A 21066-nucleotide genomic window follows, 5' to 3' on the forward strand; every position below is an offset into this window, starting at 1 on the left:
GTACTATTTTAGCCACAAGGGAGGACTGACAGAACGACAAACTGCCGGCGGTAAAACGCGTAGGCAGGCACCCGTGATCCGTGCAGAAACCCACGGACACACATCAATTCTTGGCCTAAATACACCACCTTTTCCACCGAAATTACGCTAGTTCTTTCGTTCGAGAACCCGTCAATGCAAAGCTCAACACACCAACTCACCGTGCAAAACCAGCCTTGGGACGCAACGCATGACACGACCGGCCACATTCCCCAGGAGAAAAATAGGTGCCAGAGCGCCCTCGTCGGCACGTATCACCCTCTGATCGCTGTACCACCATTTCTCGTCGCATTTCGTTGCTCCTCTCCTAATTATTATTTTTTTCCGATCGGTGTGTCGCCACCAGAAAACAGTGTACCAGGTCCGGAGAAGGAAGGATGGAGGGTGGGTGGCACGTCACCCGATCGATCGACCGTTCGATCCGACTAACAACAATAAGTAGGAGAGGAAAAAAAGAGTCTCCGAGACCGACGGCACGTAGGGCAGGCTGTACCAACGCTCCTTTTTCCATACCCTTGGAACCAAATCCAATTTATGATCGTCCTATGAGCTGTTGGACACACACGATAGCACGCAGGCAGCACATCCGAGCTGACCACTAACCGCCGCCACCGTACCTGCCGGTGCCACTGTCAGCGACCGGCGACAACGACGCGGCAGCGGCGGCGAGCGGGCGGGCGGGCAGCGTGGTCAATCGAGCTGGGAAACAAGCTTTGATGTCATTTCCCGGTAGGAGCATCTGCTTTCCTTTTGTCTAGCGATGAGTATCATCAGAGATCACACATGTGCTCGTTTGTACTGGCACCATTGTGCTGCACATGTTGGGCCCATGTTGGCACACCAGAAAGGGCCGAGCCCCCAGTTCGTTGAGCCGTCGGACGTTGCTGCGAAACACGGACAACTTTCGCAGATTACACGGGCGCGTCCGCTCGGTGACACCGACTCTGCTGATCTGATGGGCGATCCGAGACACTTCTTGATCAGATCAAAGCAACGAGACCCTCCCTCATTAATTTAATGGCTAATACGACGAGCAGATGAATATGAGCAACGCACGCAACCGAGCAGGGGGAACGGGGAAGGGAAGGAAATTGTAAAAGCAATCGGATGGATGGATATGGATCCAACCACCCACCAGCACATGTCGAATCAATCTGTCTAGTGTAAATTAACCTCTATTTTCATTTCTTTTTTTTCGAGGCGATCAATCATGTCGTCACGATTGATTGTTACACTTTTGAAGGAGCCTTTGTTGTTACAATTATTGTCCCAAAAAAACATATAGTATTTGAAGTGTATGTCAAAAATAGAAGAAGAAGAAGAAGAAGAAATGATAATAACAAGTGAGGAGAGGGGGGAAAGAATTAGAGAGGAGAGGAGAGGTGGTGGCTAATTAATCAATCTGGTCTCTCGATTACTTGCGGCGGGTCTTCTCCTCGGACGTGGCCCGGCTGTCCTGCCCGGGGCAGAAGGCGTCGGCGGGGCCGCCGGGGCGGATGACGAAGTGCGCGAGCGAGTTGGTGCCGCTGCCGGCGACGCGGTTCTCGTCGCAGAGGAACTCCTTGCTCAGCACCTGCTCCACCTCGAAGTTGAAGTCGTGCACCAGCACGTCCGTGGGGCCCTTGGCGGCAGTGGCGCCGGAGCGGGCGAGCACGGCGGTGGTGAAGATGGACGGCATCCGGCCCGGGGAGTTGGGGTTCCACCCGGAGGGCCCGTCGATGAGCACGACGTCCCAGGGCACGTCGTAGAGCTCGTTGGGCAGGTCGTTGATGGCGAGCCGGCACTCGGAGAAGAGCAGGTTCTGGACCGGCCGGCACTCGGCGGCGCGCGAGCCGCGGGCCGCCTCGAGCAGGTCCCGGAAGTCGCGCACCTTGGTGGTGTAGGAGACGTCGTAGGCCTCCAGCCCCGGGTGGCGCGGCTCCAGGTACTTGACGTAGAACTCGTTCTCGTCGAGGTACACGGTGCGGCCGCCGTGGTTGAGGGCGAGCCAGAGCGGCGACTCGGCGCCCAGGCCGAAGACGAGGAGGTTGCAGGGCCCGCGGGCGCGCAGGATGGCGGAGATGGCCCGGATGTCCGTGTCCGTCATGCGGTGCGTGGCGTTGGAGAAGGAGGCGTAGTGGACCAGCGCGTCGAACACCGGCAGCGGCAGAGCGGCCGCGGCGCCCGGCGGCGAGGACGAGGACGAGCCCAGGCGCGAGACGGAGGAGGACGAGGCGGAGGCGAAGCCGGAGGAGGTGTAGAGGAAGGTGAGCAGCGTGGCGAAGGCGAAGCAGGAGGCGAAGACCAGCAGCAGCACCCGCCGGTGCCCCGTCGCCGCCGCCGCGGCTTGCAGCTTGTCCCGGCTGCCGATGGACTTCATCGGTCGGTCGCCCGAGGAGGTGCCGCGTGGGGACGGAGCGATGGGGGAGGAATCAATCAGCGTGGCTGAGCTGCGTGGGGATGGAGACCGGGTGGGGAGGAGGGGGGGAAAGGTCAGCTGGCGGGCTCGTGTGAGTCTCGGTGGTGGACGCGGCTCAGCTTGGCTTGGCTTGGCGGAAGAAGGTGGGATATTTTGGTGGGTTCAAGTAGCGGGGAGGGGAGTGAGTGGAGGCGGGAGAGAGTTGTTACGCTGTCTCGCCGCCATCTACCGCGTCGGGTCGGGTCGGGGCACGTTGTTCGCGCGGACCGAGCGAGCGGGCGTGGTAGTATTATTTGGCGGGTGTGCGTGGCTTTTGCATTAGTTTTTGGCGGGTGGGTCGCTGCTTGACTACTGAACGCTGGGACGGAGCCCGTAAAGTCGGGGCTTGTAGGAGGACGTACGTGCTCTCGTGCTGGTGTCATCATGCCTGAGGAGGACGCGGTGTGTTTGTGTGTGTGAACTAATGAATGAATGAATGAATGAAACTCGTCATCATACGGCATCTGACATTGATGAGAAATCGAGGAGTTGCACTTTGGGTGACGAAGTTTCGGTGTTGTATGTTGGAGTTAACACCTGTGGAGTGGAGTGTGGACGATGGCAAAAAGAATTTTTTCGCATGCTTGATTTGCTAGGATTGGAGTACGATCGAACTTTTTATGGGTTTTTTTACAAGAGGGTGTGGCTGATGTTAATACACATGGACTGCAGTCAGTGTGGCTCAGTGCACGGGTCATGAAAAAACACACGAAAAACAGTCATGGGACGCGTCGCAGACAAATCAAACTCATTACACTACACAGGCCCAAACAGCCCAGCCCACCTAACCGGGCCGCCCATCTACAGGTATTTATGTCGGCTCGTTTAACCTACTCATCTTGGAGTTGTAATTCTTTATTCGTATAGTTTGCTAAAATCAAAGTTGTTTATTCGCAGGTGAGTGCTCAATCAGGTCAGACATGGGCCATCGCTGTTCCATCACATGGGTTGAGGATAGAGACGGGCAGACGGCTCTCCTGGTCTAACTGCAGGAGCATCGGATTATTATTTTCAACGAAACGGAGCTTGGGATTTGAGCATATAAATGTGCCCTCTTCGGCAGAGAATGTATGGGTATATTTTTGTGGCCAAAAGTCCTAACAATAATTTGGTCATAACCAATAACTTACTAGTTGGGGGGACCTGGGAGTATGGCCAGTCATTTGTCATGTCACAACTCATATTTCTTGTGACGGGAGTAAGCGGGCGGCTAGGATCGGCGATCAATGGCTCTAAGAGGACTACGAAACGAAGGGCGGCATGGCAGCCAACACACCTTAAAAAATAGCAAAAAACAAAAAAATTCATGATTCAAAAAAGTTAATCAATTTTGAAAAAAATGATGAATTTAAAAAAAACATCAGAATTGAAAAAAAGCTTACCATATTTGAAAAAAGTTCATCAAATTTGAAAAAGATCATTTTATTTGAAAATTAGTTTATCAATTTGAAAAAAAGTTTATCTATGCTGAAAAATAGTTCAAAAAAATTGAATTAAATTCCCGAATATTAAGAAAATCATCAACTTTTTTAAAAAGTTCATCGATGCTGAAAAAACTCATCAGTTTTTTGAAAAAACTTCACAAATTTGAAAAAGTTTTCTATTTGTAAACTAAATTGAAAAAGTTTATGCATTTGCAAAAAAGAAAAGAAAAAATAATAACATATAAACCATCCAACTGCAAAAAACTTGGGACAAGAACAGAAGAAAGAAAGAAAGAAAAAGTTTTTTCTTTGAACAATACGGGGATTAACATTAAGCCACTTGTTTACATTAATAAGGAACGAAACATATATAATAGGCAACCTAAATGTAATTTCAGAAATTACTAACATCAAGATAATAACATATTTGATATGTACATATTTTTCTGATGGATTTTCATATATAACATGTTAGAATTAAAGTTGAGGTTTGAAAGATATGAATAGTTTAAAAAGCATTTGAAATTGCATGAAAAAAAAGTAAAACAGGGAGTTACTCGGCCCAATGCAGCCCATCAGCTATCATAGAGAAAATAGGATAATAAAAAAGTAAAAAGGGAGGCACCTGGGATCAAACCCAGCTCTCCCGTGGAGAAAAGAGCAACTCTTACCACTACGCTATCGAAGCGCTAGTGACTTTTATGGGTCTCGTTGCTTATAAGAACCGAGAAATATTATGACTTGTACAGAAAAAACGATTCGTTTTGACATAATACGTACTGCGGGTTGATTACCTAAAACTGCAGGGGCTTTATTACAAAATGACCACAACGGACGACAGAAACACTCCGTGCTTTATTATTAGGGAAATAGTACAAGCCAGGGAATGAATTTACTTGCTTGGCTATTTCAAATCTAATACTGGCCTCTTGTGTTTTGAGACGTGGGACATTGCACGATTATAGTTTGGGAGTTAACGTCGGTCGACAATGGCTCAATTGGAATGTTTATTTTCCATGGTTACTTTGCTTGGATAGGGGAGGAGAGAATATAAAATTATTTCTTTTCCTTCTCTTCAAATGTCGGTTGACCATTAGGTTGTCGGTATGATCAAAGATTGACTTCAACTCGACTTCATCTATAGCTTCACCCGTCACTTGAGGTTATCCACCAAGGAGTGGTGGGTAGGCCTATCGAACACAAGCACCCCCAATAAAAAGGTCGTGATTAACAGCCTACACTGAGCATGCTCACCTTGCAGACGGTTTGAAAAGAAGAGAATGTTCGTGTCTTCCTAAACAAGAGTGCCCCGTCCATGGTTCTTCTTACCAACATCCAAAATGAAGCGTACATTTGATCCCCACGGGCGATAAGAATTTAATAACAATCATGCCGCGAGAGTAATACACAAAACTAAACTTTATTTTCCCAAAAATAATAAATGATAAAAACTTATGCCTCCATTAGAAATAAAGGATCATGCTTCCTCATTAACCAATCGGAGAGCAGCACTAACTCGCAAAGAATCCTACACACACACGCGCGCGACGCCCACCTATCTCTCTCGCTCTTTAATTTGTTCCACATTGTCAAGCGTCAGCTAATCAAGCCCACGCAAAAAAATAAAATTTCAGCTAATCACGAATCTAAGGTACGTACAATCGATCTTTATTGATGCTTTCTTTCACGAGGATGTGGCTGAGGTCAGTAGACATGGACTGCAGCCGCCAGACAGTTTGTTTTTTATTATCTCACAGCAGTAAAATAAATATAATAGCCTTTCTTTATCTCGCGTTTTCTTAATCTATTTCCTTTTTTACGGGTGACTACATTTTTTTGAAGTTAAAAGTCCTTTATTTATTGATAAAAATAACAGTTGCTGGGATAGAATTTGGATCATGGGGATGGACCAACCACAAATGACCACCCTTTATAAAACAAAACCACAAATGGCACCCTGTCTTAAGGAAAGCAAAAATCTAGCTTTCTTTTAGCAAACACAACTAGGTTTTATTGATCTATCATAATGTTTACAGGAATAATAGTTGGGTCATAAGGATTGCCCAACCACAAGTGCCTCCCTAGAGGAAGAGAAAAACCATACCTAGCTATGTTGTGAGCTTCAAAATTAGATGCTCGAGGTTTGAACGAGAATTTACAAGAAGTAAAAATGTAGCAGTTTCTAGAATCTCTTTCACAATGTCACCATAATTCCGGCCAACCCCTTGATGAATATGGTTGACGACTTGCTTGAAATCTGAAGCCAACTGAAAATGTTGCATGGCTAAATCTTGAGTCAAAGCCAATCCTTCTCTACATGCAAGATCTTCCATAGCAGAGGAATCAACAAGTCTCTGAACCACTAGGACTGAAGATCCAATGTATGATCCATCTCTATCTCAACAGATTGCCGCAGATGTGCCAATGTTATGATCCAGCGAGACCCTAACGTCCATGTTGATCTTCACAAGACCTGCTTCAGGTGGGATCCATCCCCACTGCATGACTTGCCCAGCACCCGATATTGCATGTGTGTTTGTCGGATCGCTTAGTTGATCCAGCTCACATATGAACTTGGAGACGAATTTGTGCGTGTCATAAGGACTTTGAGTTATGCCTTCATGTATTAGCTTCCTTCTCGCATGCAAAATTGCTCATAACGTGACACACATCCGAATCAACTCTTCATGCTTCAGTACCTCGATCGTCAAAAATAGTCATGTTCTTGTTGATGGTTCTCCTGTGGCTATCAAGTGTTCCAGAAGATCATCGTTCACCAAAACACATACACACCTTGCCATAATACACTCAAAAAGACTATGTCTCCAAGAATTAATTAGGTGCTCCACCAACATAGCATTTCACATGATGTGACATTTTCCTATGCTTTCAGACATTTTCAGTCGGGATCAACTTTTTAGCTCATCTTCGAGAAACATCTTAACCTTCGCCGGGACCGAAACCTTCCACAGGGACGCCCAAACCTTTCCGTTCTTAGAAGTATTTGAAGCACCGGCCCTTTTCTCTAGCCAATCTTCCCGCCTCTTTTTAATGTCAACAATCTTGCGGTAAGCAGAACGCGAAAAAAAACATTGTTTTTGAAATTCCACTACCAGAAGTCGTTTATGACCCTGGTGCAAACGGGTATCTGTAGGACTGATGCGACATCAAAAGGTAATCTGTTGGACCAAATCAGCGTTCCATCTATTTTCTCCGTCACGGTTTAGAAGGCATGCTTGAAAATTCTCTCGAACCAAGGCAGTTATTGATTGATTGTGACATGGGTTGAAAAATAGCATTCCCACTACGCATGCATATAGAAGTAGTACAACGGAGTACTAATTAGTTGCTAGGAGTAAATGCAATGCGCCCTAAACCATGTCTATTGTGGAAATGCACATAAATTTAACCATACCTTTTAAACCGTGATGGAGGGAATAGCATTACCTTGATCAACAATAGCAGACCTACCCTCGAATTAAAAATTAAAATTAAAACTAGAAGCCCAACTATATTTAACTCGGCCTTGATGCCGAAAAAGCCCAGCCCAATTATACACCTAACGGCCCCCTATCCGCAAGGTCTTGTGTCGGCTCCTTTTGAATCCAGTTGTTTATTCACCGTTCCTCAAATAAGAAGAGTTGTTTATTGGCCGTTTGCTAGCAGCAGTTCCGTGCTGCTTCTGCACGCAACGGAAACCGTATCAAACTAGTGAGTGCTCAATCAGGTCAGTAATGGAGCACCGCTGTTCCATCACATGCGCTAAGGATAGTGACGTCTCTCCTGGTCTAACAGCAGGATCTTCACATTTTAGCACACAAAATTAAGCAACTGGCTGGCCTACGTCAACGTTATGCACAGGCAGGCAATAAAATATGGCCATCGTCCATGTCACCCACTGGCCGTTGCCAAATACGTCTCTGCTAGTACTCTACCGCAGAGTCGCCGTGGCTTTAAGATACATAACACATGTGGTAAGCAATTCAAATTATTTAAAAAAATAAAAAAACAATTCGCTGAAAAATAAACCCGGTACATGTATCTTTGCCGTTTGTCTGGTCCTGGGCCAGATCAGGATCTTCCTTGATTTATCGTAGGTTTTCAGATTTTGGTACCAGGCAGACTGGGTCCCAAAGATGTGGCCACTGCCTGACATGCCGCAGAAAATAAAACAGCAATGATCTTACATTAAGATTTTTTTGTCTTTTGGAGCCAACGATCTTACATTACTTTGAAAGAAAAACAAGCTGCTTTTTTGTTGGAGAACTTACAAAAACAAGCTGCCGTGTCCACTTTCAGATACTAGTAACAGTGCACGTGCAACGCACGTGTAATTAAATATATTTTCGCATTCATCAGGTTGTCAACGGGTTAATATAAGATGAAAACAATTAAACAACTGGTCTTCAAGATCACATCAATCTTATTCTAAATAGTTAATTGTCCATGCGTCATACAAGGGCATACATATTCTAGCCGGTGAACATTAACCTTTTTTTAACATATCACTTGACGATCGACATGCACATGACGTGACATTCTAGCTTCGTGTACCCACTATATCCTTTGTACAAGATCTTATCTCATGTATAATATGTGGTTTCTTTTCACCGCTTTCATCATATAATTTTTTTTATAGGTTGTTAAATTCACCTCCCATATTTTTGATTATACTGAAAAACCACTCTTTAATATTAAGCAGAAACAACTTTTTTTCAAGATCATGAATCCACTATGCCTATGTTTTGTTGAATGATATAATTTTGTGGATTAGTTTAATCTAACTAATTAAAGATTTATAATTTATTATCATGTAGCTCAGCTTTTAGCTCACAGAAATTGGACGCCATTTATAATAACCTGGAAAATATTGTGTTTTTTTAAGAAAAAAACATAACACCATATGCAATCCTTGACAAAGGCATTTCCTTCTTTCTTCGTGTCACAAAATGAACACTCACAAGGAAGCATTGATGAAAAAGGAAAATCCTTTACACCCAATATGACCAGGATTTAATCATACGCTCAAATCATAATTTCAAAACTAAAAGTATGTTATGGTTATATAATATAAACAATCAATCTATTGATGTCTCCTTATTGCACCTTTCACATCCCACTCATCATGCCTACTATATCCATCAGTTTAATGCTAATACAAGTTTGGATTACCAATAACACCTAACAGGGGCCACTCTTCCTGCATCAACTTCAGGATCTCGCGGATCAGCACAGACGAAACAATCATTTGGTGACCATCTGCAGACAAACAGATCATACTACTATTTTCTATAGCTTACAAGATATAACTAAGATCAAAGAACTCTTAAGTACTGAAAAGTTAACCTAATGTCAGTGCCAAAACCACAAGTAAAAGGATTTGTTGCTATAATACAGGCCCGTGTTAGGGATACTCACCATCCTCTGGGGTGTCATTTTTTTATTTTACCATGTGAATCAAACAAATGCATGTTTGTTGTTCCTATTGTGGTAGTCAGCTTGAATTTCTTCTCAAGGCCTTCTTGCTTAGCTATATTCATGTTTTTCTCACTCAGTATAAGCTCAAATTCCACATCCGCATGATCACACTGCGACCTTATTTCCTGTAAATCGGTTGCGGTTCAAGAAAGTCAAAACATCTGGAACCCAAGAGAATGAACTATTTGTACTATTAACTATTCCCTACTTCAAAAATACAAGACGTTCTAACTTTTTTCTGAATGGGATCTATGTGGGCACATTTAAAGTGTTAGTTCATCATTTCAGTCCATGTTAAAATATCTAAAACATCTTATTACAGTGACCCGATGGAGTACCTCTAACAATGGCGGTTCCTTGCTCTTTTCCTTTTCCTTGTCCTTGTCCTTGTCCTTGTCCTTCTTCTTTTCCTTGTTCTTGTTGTTAGAGCATATATCTCCATATGTGGTTTTGGTAATTGATGACAATTCCTATGGACTAATGGTTGCCTTAAGTTATATTTATAGGATTTGTCCATAGGCACTTCTTGAAGTCCATCTGTTGGGTTCAAGGAGTTTATATGATGACCAAGATGTTATTCAAGGTATTATCCAAAGAATGGTCATAGAAACACTAGGTTGATCAAGATCTCAGACAAAGAGTAAATCAAGATGATCAACACACAAAGCGTATAAGATGTACCGAGAGGGATCAAGTGATCCCATGGTATGGTAAGCAGTGTTCATTACGTGTTTGTGTACTAACCCATGGTCTTTGTGAGACTCCTGTGTGGGTGTTAGGTGTGCTTTCATTGGGCTTGCGTCAAAAGGAAGATCTCATACAACCCATGAAGGATGACGTCAAGTGGTGATCGTCATCAAGATTGTGGTGTGCAAGTTCAAGTGGATCAGCACGAATATATCATTGAAACATAAGCTAACAAGGATGTTGATAAGGACAACCTCATGTGCTAACAAGGACAAGATCAAGATAAGCATTCCTGAGCACTACATGCTTGATTCTTGTGTATGTTCACATGGTGGACAAATGAAGATGAATACATAAGCTAGGCTTTCCGCATTGTGTATGGAAAAGCTACTTGAAGACTTCATCATGTCTTGCTTTCAACTTGAGCCAAGAAGGAACAACAACATCAAGCTCAGGTGAAAGGGCTAACTCAAAGGGATGATCAGCGAATAAAAGTATACACTCAAGTATGGATCATCAAGTTCCTTTGATGTTAGTTGTGCGGAGTGATGATCAGCGAATAAAAGTATACACTCAAGTATGGATCATCAATACTCTTTTATGATTCTTGAGTCCTTAGGGATCCCGCACTATTAAGAGGGGATCACAGGTTTTGCGATGAACTTGCTCAAACTACATCATCACTTTCTGCTCAGACCACATCTCCACTGTTTTGTTGTTATCTGAAAACAGAACCAGTGCCTCGGACATCCGGCTTTCTCCGGACGTCCGAGGACCGGACGACCGACTAGTTCGGAAATCCGGAATCCTATACCAGAGAAATCAGAGCCATATAACTCGGACTTCCGGCTTCCTCCGGACGTCCGAGGCCCGGATGTCCGGCCAAGTCCCGGAAATCCGGAAGCCTGCACCAGTAGAAGTTGAGTTCTATATCTCGGAAATCCGACTCCCTCCGGACGTCCGAGCGCCGGACGTCCGACACCCGTCGGAAATCCGGAACCTACCACCAGTAGAAGTTGAGTTGTATAACTCGGATTTCCGGTCCTCTCCGGACGTCCGATGGCTGATAAATTCAACATAGGTTCAGTCGTATCTACAGGCCTTGGACGACCGACCCCTGTCGGACGTCCGGTCGCTGTTTAATTCAAAATAGTTTCAGTCGTATCTACAGGCCTCGGACGCCCGACCCCTGTCGGACGTCCGACCCCTCGCGGACGCCCGGACTTCCGACAACTGTCGAATGTCCGGACCCTGTGTGACTTAAAGTGTCCCCAACGGCTCTTTTTCTCTCCCCACTATAAATACTCCCCCTCCCACTTCGTGAGAGGGTTGCCTAACACAGCCTTATCCTCATAAGAACACATTTCCACCTCACACACATTTGTTCACTCCAAATCTTAGATCCCAAGAGCATTTGTGAGCCCCTTTGAGAGTTGTTCCAATCAAAAGATAGATCGTCTCCCTCTCCTTCTCTCAACCCAAGCTATTTGTGATTTGAGCAAGTTTTGAGCATTCCCCGTGATCTTGTTACTCTTGGAGGTTGGAGACTCCTAGGCGGTAGGAGTTCTTCGGAGAGGAATCAATCCGTGTGATTTCCCCCGGAAAAGTTTGTGAGGGTTTGGAAGCCACCTCAAAGGCTTACCACTAGTGGTTGAGAAACGCCTTCGTGGTGTTATCTCAAAGGGAGAATAGGGCGAGCCTTTGTGGCGTTGGTGTGCCTTCGTGGTAACATCCACCTCTCTAACGGTGACTAGCTTCCCTCCAAGGAAGTGAACATCGGGATACATCTTCGTCTCAATGACCTTGGTTATCCTTAACCCTAACTCCTTACTTGTGGTTTACTTGTGTTACTTGAGCATAGATACATTGCATATTGTTTGTGCTCATTATATTGTGTTGGTTATTTCTTGTACAAGATTAATCATTCAAGCATACCCTCTATATCCACACGTACATACTTGCAGCCCTTGATATATCGTGTGATATAGTGTGATCTAGTACCTTGTGTTGTTCACCTACTTGTCGTGTGATATAGCTCAAGTAAGTTTGTGTAACTTACTTGTGCTTGTTAGTAACTGCATTGTGTCCATCTTTGTAGATCGTGTTGTTGATACACGTTGCAGTGCCTAGTGCATTTAGGATTAGTGCTTGACAAGTACCCTCTTAGTTTATTTCCGCATTAGGTTCAAGCCAAATCTGAAGAAGTTTTTAAATAGCCTATTCACCCCCCTCTAGGTGTCATCGAGGTCTTTTCACTTGTCCTTGCTCTTTTCCTTTTCCTTGATAGGAATAGGACACATGGATTCAAGAAACTCTTTGTAATCTGTAGTCCAGGGCGGACTGTTGGAATTATGCCCTAGAGGCAATAATAAGTATAGTTATTATTATAATTCCTGTATCAAGATAATCGTTTATTATCCATGTTATAATTGTATTGAATGAAGACTCATTTACATGTGTGGATACATAGACAAAACACCGTCCCTAGCATGCCTCTAGTTGGCTAGCCAGTTGATCGATGATAGTCGTTGTCTTCAGATTATGAACAAGGTGTTGTTGCTTGATAACTGGATCACGTCATTGGGAGAATCACGTGATGGACTAGACCCAAACTAATAGACGTAGCATGCTGATCGTGTCATTTTGTTGCTACTGTTTTCTGCGTGTCAAGTATTTATTCCTATGACCATGAGATCATATAACTCACTGACACCGGAGGAATGCTTTGTGTGTATCAAACGTCGCAACGTAACCGGGTGACTATAAAGATGCTCTACAGGTATCTCCGAAGGTGTTAGTTGAGTTAGTATGGATCAAGACTGGGATTTGTCACTCTGTGTGACGGAGAGGTATCTCGGGGCCCACTCGGTAATACAACATCACACACAAGCCTTGCAAGCAATGTAACTTAGTGTAAGTTGCGGGATCTTGTATTACGGTACGAGTAAAGAGACTTGCCGGTAAACGAGATTGAAATAGGTATGCGGATACTGACGATCGAATCTCGGGCAAGTAACATACCGAAGGACAAAGGGAATGACATACGGGATTGTACGAATCCTTGGCACTGAGGTTCAAACGATAAGATCTTCGTAGAATATGTAGGATCCAATATGGGCATCCAGGTCCCGCTATTGGATATTGACCGAGGAGTCTCTCGGGTCATGTCTACATAGTTCTCGAACCCGGAGGGTCTGCACACTTAAGGTTCGACGTTGTTTTATGCGTATATGAGTTATATGGTTGGTTACCGAATGTTGTTCGGGGTCCCGGATGAGATCACGGACATCACGAGGGTTTCCGGAATGGTCCGGAAACGAAGATTGATATATAGGATGACCTCATTTGATTACCGGAAGGTTTTCGGAGTTACCGGGAATGTACCGGGAATGACGAATGGGTTCCGGGAGTTCACCGGGGGGCAACCCACCCCGGGGAAGCCCATAGGCCTTTGGGGAGACACACCAGCCCTTAGTGGGCTGGTGGGACAGCCCACAAGTGCCCTATGCGCCAAGGAGAAGAAAATCAAGAGAAAAAGAAAAAAAAAGGAGGAGGTGGGAAGGAAGGGGGACTCCCTCCCACCAAACCTAGTCCAACTCGGTTTGGGGGGGGAGAGTCCTCCCCCTTGGACTCGGCCGACCCCCTTGGGGCTCCTTGAGCCCCAAGGCAAGGCCCCCTCCCTCCCACCTATATATACGAAGGTTTTAGGGCTGATTTGAGACGACTTTTCCACTGCAGCCCGACCACATACCTCCACGGTTTTTCCCCTAGATCGCGTTTCTGCGGAGCTCGGGCGGAGCCCTGCTGAGACAAGGTCATCACCAACCTCCGGAGCGTCGTCACTCTGCCGGAGAACTCTTCTACCTCTCTGTCTCTCTTGCTGGATCAAGAAGGCCGAGATCATCGTCGAGCTGTACGTGTGCTGAACGCGGAGGTGCCGTCCGTTCGGTACTAGATCGTGGGACTGATCGCGGGATTGTTCGCGGGGCGGATCGAGGGACGTGAGGACGTTCCACTACATCAACCGCGTTCTCTAACGCTTCTGCTGTACGGTCTACAAGGGTACGTAGATCACTCATCCCCTCTCGTAGATGGACATCACCATGATAGGTCTTCGTGCGCGTAGGAAAATTTTTGTTTCCCATGCGACGTTCCCCAACAGTGGCATCATGAGCTTGGTTCATGCGTAGATGTATTCTCGAGTAGAACACAAAAGTTTTTGTGGGCGGTGATGTGCGTTTTGCTACCCTCCTTAGTCTTTTCTTGATTCCGCGGTATTGTTGGATTGAAGCGGCTTGGACCGACATTACTCGTACGCTTACGAGAGACTGGTTTCATCGTTACGAGTAACCCCCTTTTGCTCAAAGATGACTGGCAAGTGTCGGTTTCTCCAACTTTAGTTGAATCGGATTTGACCGAGGAGGTCCTTGGATGAGGTTAAATAGCAACTCATATATCTCCGTTGTGGTGTTTGCGTAAGTAAGATGCGATCCTACTAGATGCCCTTGGTCACCACGTAAAACATGCAACAACAAAATTAGAGGACGTCTAACTTGTTTTTGCAGGGTATGATTGTGATGTGATATGGCCAACGATGTGATGTGGTATATTGGATGTATGAGATGATCATGTTGTAATAGAAATATCGACTTGCACGTCGATGGTACGGCAACCGGCAGGAGCCATAGGGTTGTCTTTATACTAACGTTTGTGCTTGCAGATGCGTTTACTATTTTGCTAGGATGTAGCTTTAGTAGTAATAGCATAAGTAGCACGACAACCCCGATGGCAACACGTTGATGGATGATCATGGTGTGGCGCTGGTGACAAGAAGATCGTGCCGGTGCTTTGGTGATGGAGATCAAGAAGCACGTGATGATGGCCATATCATGTCACTTATGAATTGCATGTGATGTTAATCCTTTTATGCACCTTATTTTGCTTAGAAAGACGGTAGCATTATGAGGTGATCTCTCACTATAATTTCCAGACGAAATTGTGTTCTCCCCGACTGTGCACCGTTGCTACAGTTCGTCGTTTCGAGACACCACGTGATGATCGGGTGTGATAGACTCAACGTTCACATACAACGGGTGCAAAACAGTTGCGCACGCGGAACACTCGGGTTAAGCTTGACGAGCCTAGCATGTGCAGACATGGCCTCGGAACACATGAGACCGAAAGGTCGATCATGAATCATATAGTTGATATGATTAGCATAGGGATGCTTACCACTGAAACTATACTCAACTCACGTGATGATCGGACTTGGGATAGTGTAAGTGGATCATGAACCACTCAAATGACTAGAGAGATGTACTTTTTGTGTGGGAGTTTAGCATATAATTTGATTAAGTTGAACTCTAATTATCTTGAACATAGTCTAAGTCCACTTTGAATATATTTGTGTTGTAGATCATGGCTCACGCGACAGTCATCCTCATTTTAATACGTTCCTAGAGAAAGCTAAGTTGAAAGATGATGGAAGCAACTTTGTAGACTGGGCTCGTAATCTTAAGCTAATCTTACAAGCTGGGAAGAAGGATTATGTCCTTAATGCTGCGCTAGGAGATGAACCACCCGCTACGGCTGATCAGGATGTTAAGAACGCTTGGTTAGCACGTAAGGAGGACTACTCAATAGTTCAATGTGCAGTCTTGTATGGCTTAGAACTGGGACTTCAACGTCGCTTTGAGCGTCATGGAGCATTTGAGATGTTCCAGGAGTTGGAGTTTATCTTTCAGAAGAACGCCCGGATCGAGAGGTATGAGACCTCCGATAAATTCTATGCTTGCAAGATGGAGGAAAACTCATCTGTCAGTGAACATGTGCTCAAAATGTCTGGGTACTCAAACCGTCTAGCTGAACTGGGGATTGAACTCCCGCAAGAAGCTATCACTGACAGAATCCTTCAATCACTGCCGCCAAGCTATAAAGGCTTTGTGTTGAACTACAACATGCAAGGGATGAACAAGTCTCCCGGCGAGTTGTTTGCGATGTTGAAAGTCGCAGAGTCTGAACTCCGTAAAGAGCATCAAGTGTTGATGGTGAATAAGACCACTAGTTTCAAGAGAAACGGCAAAGGCAAGAAAGGCAATTCGAAGAAGAGCGGCAAGCTTGTTGCCAATCCGCCGAAGAAACCCAAAGCTGGACCTAAGCCTGAAATGGAGTGTTTCTATTGCAAGGGTATGGGTCACTGGAAGCGCAATTACCCCAAGTATCTGGCAGATAAGAAGGCGGGCAAAGAAAAATCAGGTATATTTGATATACATGTTATCGATGTGTACTTAACCGGCTCTCGTAGTAGTGCCTTGGTATTCGATACCGGTTCTGTTGCTCATATTTGCAACTCGAAGCAGGAACTGCGGAATAGACGAAGGCTGGCGAAAGACGAAGTGACGATGCGCGTAGGAAATGGTTCCAAGGTTGATGCAATCGCTGTCGGCACAGTGTCACTTCAGCTACCATCGGGATTAGTGATGAACTTAAATCAATGTTATTTAGTGCCTGCGTTGAGCATGAACATTATATCTGGATCTTGTTTATTGCGAGACGGTTACTCTTTTAAGTGTGAGAATAATGGTTGTTCTATTTCTATGAGTAACATGTTTTATGGTCATGCACCGAATGTGAGAGGATTGTTCATATTGAATCTTGATAGCGATACGCATATACATAACAGTGAGACCAAAAGAGTTAGAGTAAACAATGATAGCGCCATATTTTTGTGGCACTGCCGCTTGGGTCATATTGGTGTAAAGCGCATGAAGAAACTCCATGCTGATGGACTTTTGGAGTCACTTGACTTTGATTCACTTGACACGTGCGAACCATGCCTCATGGGCAAGATGACTAAGACTCCGTTCTCCGGAACAATGGAGCGTGCCAGTGACTTGTTGGAAATCATACATACCGATGTGTGCGGTCCGATGAGCGAGGAGGCACGCGGCAGATATCGTTATTTTCTCACCTTCACTGACGATTTGAGTAGATATGGTTATGTCTACTTAATGAAGCACAAGTCTGAAACATTTGAAAAGTTCAAGCAATTTCAGAGTGAAGTGGAAAATCATCGTAACAAGAAGATCAAGTTCCTACGTTCTGATCGTGGGGGTGAATATCTGAGTTTCGAGTTTGGTGCTCACTTAAGACAATGTGGAATTGTTTCACAGTTAACACCGCCTGGAACACCACAGCGTAATGGTGTGTCCGAACGTCGTAATCGTACTTTGTTAGAGATGGTGCGATCTATGATGTCTCTTACTGATTTGCCGTTATCATTTTGGGGTTATGCATTAGAAACAACTGCATTCACTTTAAATAGGGCACCATCAAAATCCGTTGAGACGACACCATACGAACTATGGTATGGCAAAAGGCCAAAGTTGTCGTTCCTTAATGTTTGGGGATGTGATGCTTATGTCAAAAAGCTTCAGCCTGAAAAGCTGGAACCCAAAGCGGAAAAGTGCGTCTTCATAGGTTACCCAAAAGAGACAGTTGGGTACACCTTCTATCTCAAATCCGAGGGCAAAGTGTTTGTTGCTAAGAACGGACCTTTTTTCGAGAAGGAGTTTCTCTCGAGAGAATTGAGTGGGAGGAAGATAGAACTTGACGAGGTTGTTGAACCTCTCATCCCTCTGGATGGTGGCGCAGGGCAAGGGGAAACCTCTGTCGTTGCGACGCCGGTTGAGGAGGAAGTTAATGATGATGATCATGAAACTCCAGTTCAAGTTTCTGTTGAACCACGCAGGCCGACGAGATCACGTGCTGCTCCAGAGTGGTACGGTAATCCCGTCTTATCAATCATGTTGTTAGACAACAATGAACCTGCAAATTATGAAGAAGCAATGGTGGGCCCAGATTCCAACAAATGGCTAGAAGCCATGAAGTCCGAGATAGGATCCATGTATGAGGACAAAGTATGGACTTTGGAGATACTACCTGAGGGCCGCAAGGCTATTTAGAACAAATGGATTTTTAAGAAGAAGACGGACGCTGACGACAATGTGACCGTTTATAAAGCTCGACTTGTGGCAAAGGGTTTTTCACAAGTTCCAGGAGTTGACTACGATGAGACTTTCTCACCCGTAGCGATGCTTAAGTCCGTCAGAATCATGTTAGCAATAGCTGCATTTTTCGATTATGAAATATGGCAGATGGATGTCAAAACGGCGTTCCTTAACGGTTTCCTTAAGGAAGAGTTGTATATGATGCAACCCGAAGGTTTTGTCGATCCTAAGAATGCTAACAAAGTGTGCAAGCTCCAGCGATCCATTTATGGACTGGTGCAAGCATCTCGGAGTTGGAACAAACGCTTTGATGAGGTGATCAAAGCATTTGGGTTTGTACAAGTGGTTGGAGAATCTTGTATTTACAAGAAAGTGAGTGGGAGCTCTGTGGCGTTTCTAATATTATATGTGGATGACATATTACTGATTGGAAACGACGTAGAGCTTTTGGAGAGCATAAAAGGTTACTTGAATAAAAGTTTCTCTATGAAGGACCTAGGAGAAGCTGCTTACATTCTAGGCATTAAGATCTATAGGGATAGATCAAAACGCCTCATAGGACTTCCACAAAGCACATACCTTGATAAAGTTTTGAAGAGGTTCAAAATGGAACAGTCCAAGAAAGGGTTCTTGCCAGTTTTACAAGGTACGAGATTGAGTAAGACTCAGTGCCCAGCAACTGATGAAGATAGAGAGCATATGCGCTCCATCCCCTATGCTTCAGCCATAGGTTCTATCATGTATGCGATGCTGTGCACTAGACCGGATGTTAGCCTGGCCATAAGTATGGCAGGTAGGTTCCAGAGTAATCCAGGAGTGGATCACTGGACAGCGGTCAAGAATATCCTGAAGTACCTGAAAAGGACTAAGGAGATGTTTCTCGTGTATGGAGGTGACGAAGAGCTCGCCGTAAAAGGTTACGTCGATGCAAGCTTTGACACAGATCCGGACGACTCTAAGTCGCAAACCGGATACGTATTTATTCTTAATGGGGGTGCAGTAAGCTGGTGCAGTTCCAAGCAAAGCGTCGTAGCAGATTCTACATGTGAAGCGGAGTACATGGCTGCCTCGGAGGCGGCTAAGGAGGGTGTCTGGATGAAGCAGTTCATGACGGATCTTGGAGTGGTGCCAAGTGCACTGGATCCAATAACCTTGTTCTGTGACAACACGGGTGCCATTGCCTTAGCAAAGGAACCAGGGTTTCACAAGAAGACCAGACACATCAAACGACGCTTCAACCTCATCCGCGACTACGTCGAGGAAGAGGACGTAAATATATGCAAAGTGCACACGGATCTGAATGTAGCAGACCCGCTGACTAAACCTCTTCCACGGCCAAAACATGATCGACACCAGAACTATATGGGTGTTAGATTTATTACAATGTAATTCACATGGTGATGTGAGGGCTAGATTATTGACTCTATTACAAGTGGGAGACTGTTGGAATTATGCCCTAGAGGCAATAATAAGTATAGTTATTATTATAATTCATGTATCAAGATAATCGTTTATTATCCATGCTATAATTGTATTGAATGAAGACTCATTTACATGTGTGGATACATAGACAAAACACCGTCCCTAGCATGCCTCTAGTTGGCTAGCGAGTTGATCGATGATAGTCAGTGTCTTCTGATTATGAACAAGGTGTTGTTGCTTGATAACTGGATCACGTCATTGGGAGAATCACGTGATGGACTAGACCCAAACTAATAGACGTAGCATGCTGATCGTGTCATTTTGTTGCTACTGTTTTCTGCGTGTCAAGTATTTATTCCTATGACCATGAGATCATATAACTCACTGACACCGGAGGAATGCTTTGTGTGTATCAAACGTTGCAACGTAACTGGGTGACTATAAAGATGCTCTACAGGTATCTCCGAAGGTGTTAGTTGAGTTAGTATGGATCAAGACTGGGATTTGTCACTCCGTGTGACGGAGAGGTATCTCGGGGCCCACTCGGTAATACAACATCACACACAAGCCTTGCAAGCAATGTAACTTAGTGTAAGTTGCGGGATCTTGTATTACGGTACGAGTAAAGAGACTTGCCGGTAAACGAGATTGAAATAGGTATGCGGATACTGACGATCGAATCTCGGGCAAGTAACATATCGAAGGACAAAGGGAATGACATACGGGATTGTACGAATCCTTGGCACTGAGGCTCAAACGATAAGATCTTCGTAGAATATGTAGGATCCAATATGGGCATCCAGGTCCCGCTATTGGATATTGACCGAGGAGTCTCTCGGGTCATGTCTACATAGTTCTCGAACCCGCAGGGTCTGCACACTTAAGGTTCGACGTTGTTTTATGCGTATATGAGTTATATGGTTGGTTACCGAATGTTGTTCGGGGTCCCGTATGAGATCACGGACGTCACGAGGGTTTCCGGAATGGTCCGGAAACGAAGATTGATATATAGGATGACCTCATTTGATTACCGGAAGGTTTTCGGAGTTACCGGGAATGTACCGGGAATGACGAATGGGTTCCGGGAGTTCACCGGGGGGGCAACCCACCCCGGGGAAGCCCATAGGCCTTTGGGGAGACACACCAGCCCTTAGTGGGCTGGTGGGACAGCCCACAAGTGCCCTATGTGCCAAGGAGAAGAAAATCAAGAGAGAAAAAAAAAGGAGGAGGTGGGAAGGAAGGGGGACTCCCTCCCACCAAACCTAGTCCAACTCGGTTTGGGGGGGGGGAGAGTCCTCCCCCTTGGACTCGGCCGACCCCCTTGGGGCTCCTTGAGCCCCAAGGCAAGGCCCCCTCCCTCCCACCTATATATACGGAGGTTTTAGGGCTGATTTGAGACGACTTTTCCACTGCAGCCCGACCACATACCTCCACGGTTTTTCCCCTAGATCGCGTTTCTGCGGAGCTCGGGCGGAGCCCTGCTGAGACAAGGTCATCACCAACCTCCGGAGCGCCGTCACGCTGCCGGAGAACTCTTCTACCTCTCCGTCTCTCTTGCTGGATCAAGAAG

The 21066-nt window shown here is 45.3% G+C and overlaps 1 protein-coding gene across 1 annotated transcript; it reads right to left on the reverse strand.

Moving 5' to 3' along the window:
* Positions 1-1198: 1198 nt before the first annotated feature.
* Positions 1199-2695, reverse strand: LOC123431035 (protein IRX15-LIKE-like). Its single transcript, XM_045114853.1, has one exon. The coding sequence runs from the start codon at positions 2396-2398 to the stop codon at positions 1454-1456; it is 945 nt and encodes a 314-aa protein (XP_044970788.1). The 5' UTR covers positions 2399-2695; the 3' UTR covers positions 1199-1453.
* Positions 2696-21066: the final 18371 nt, after the last annotated feature.

The sequence above is a fragment of the Hordeum vulgare genome, chromosome 2H (genome assembly GCF_904849725.1).
Source record: "Hordeum vulgare subsp. vulgare chromosome 2H, MorexV3_pseudomolecules_assembly, whole genome shotgun sequence".
NCBI classification, from domain to species: domain Eukaryota; kingdom Viridiplantae; phylum Streptophyta; class Magnoliopsida; order Poales; family Poaceae; genus Hordeum; species Hordeum vulgare.

Coding starts and splice junctions, on each gene's coding strand:
- LOC123431035 (XM_045114853.1), bottom strand. CDS start 2,398: ATGAAGTCCATCGGCAGCCGGGACAAGCTGCAAGCCGCGGCGGCGGCG.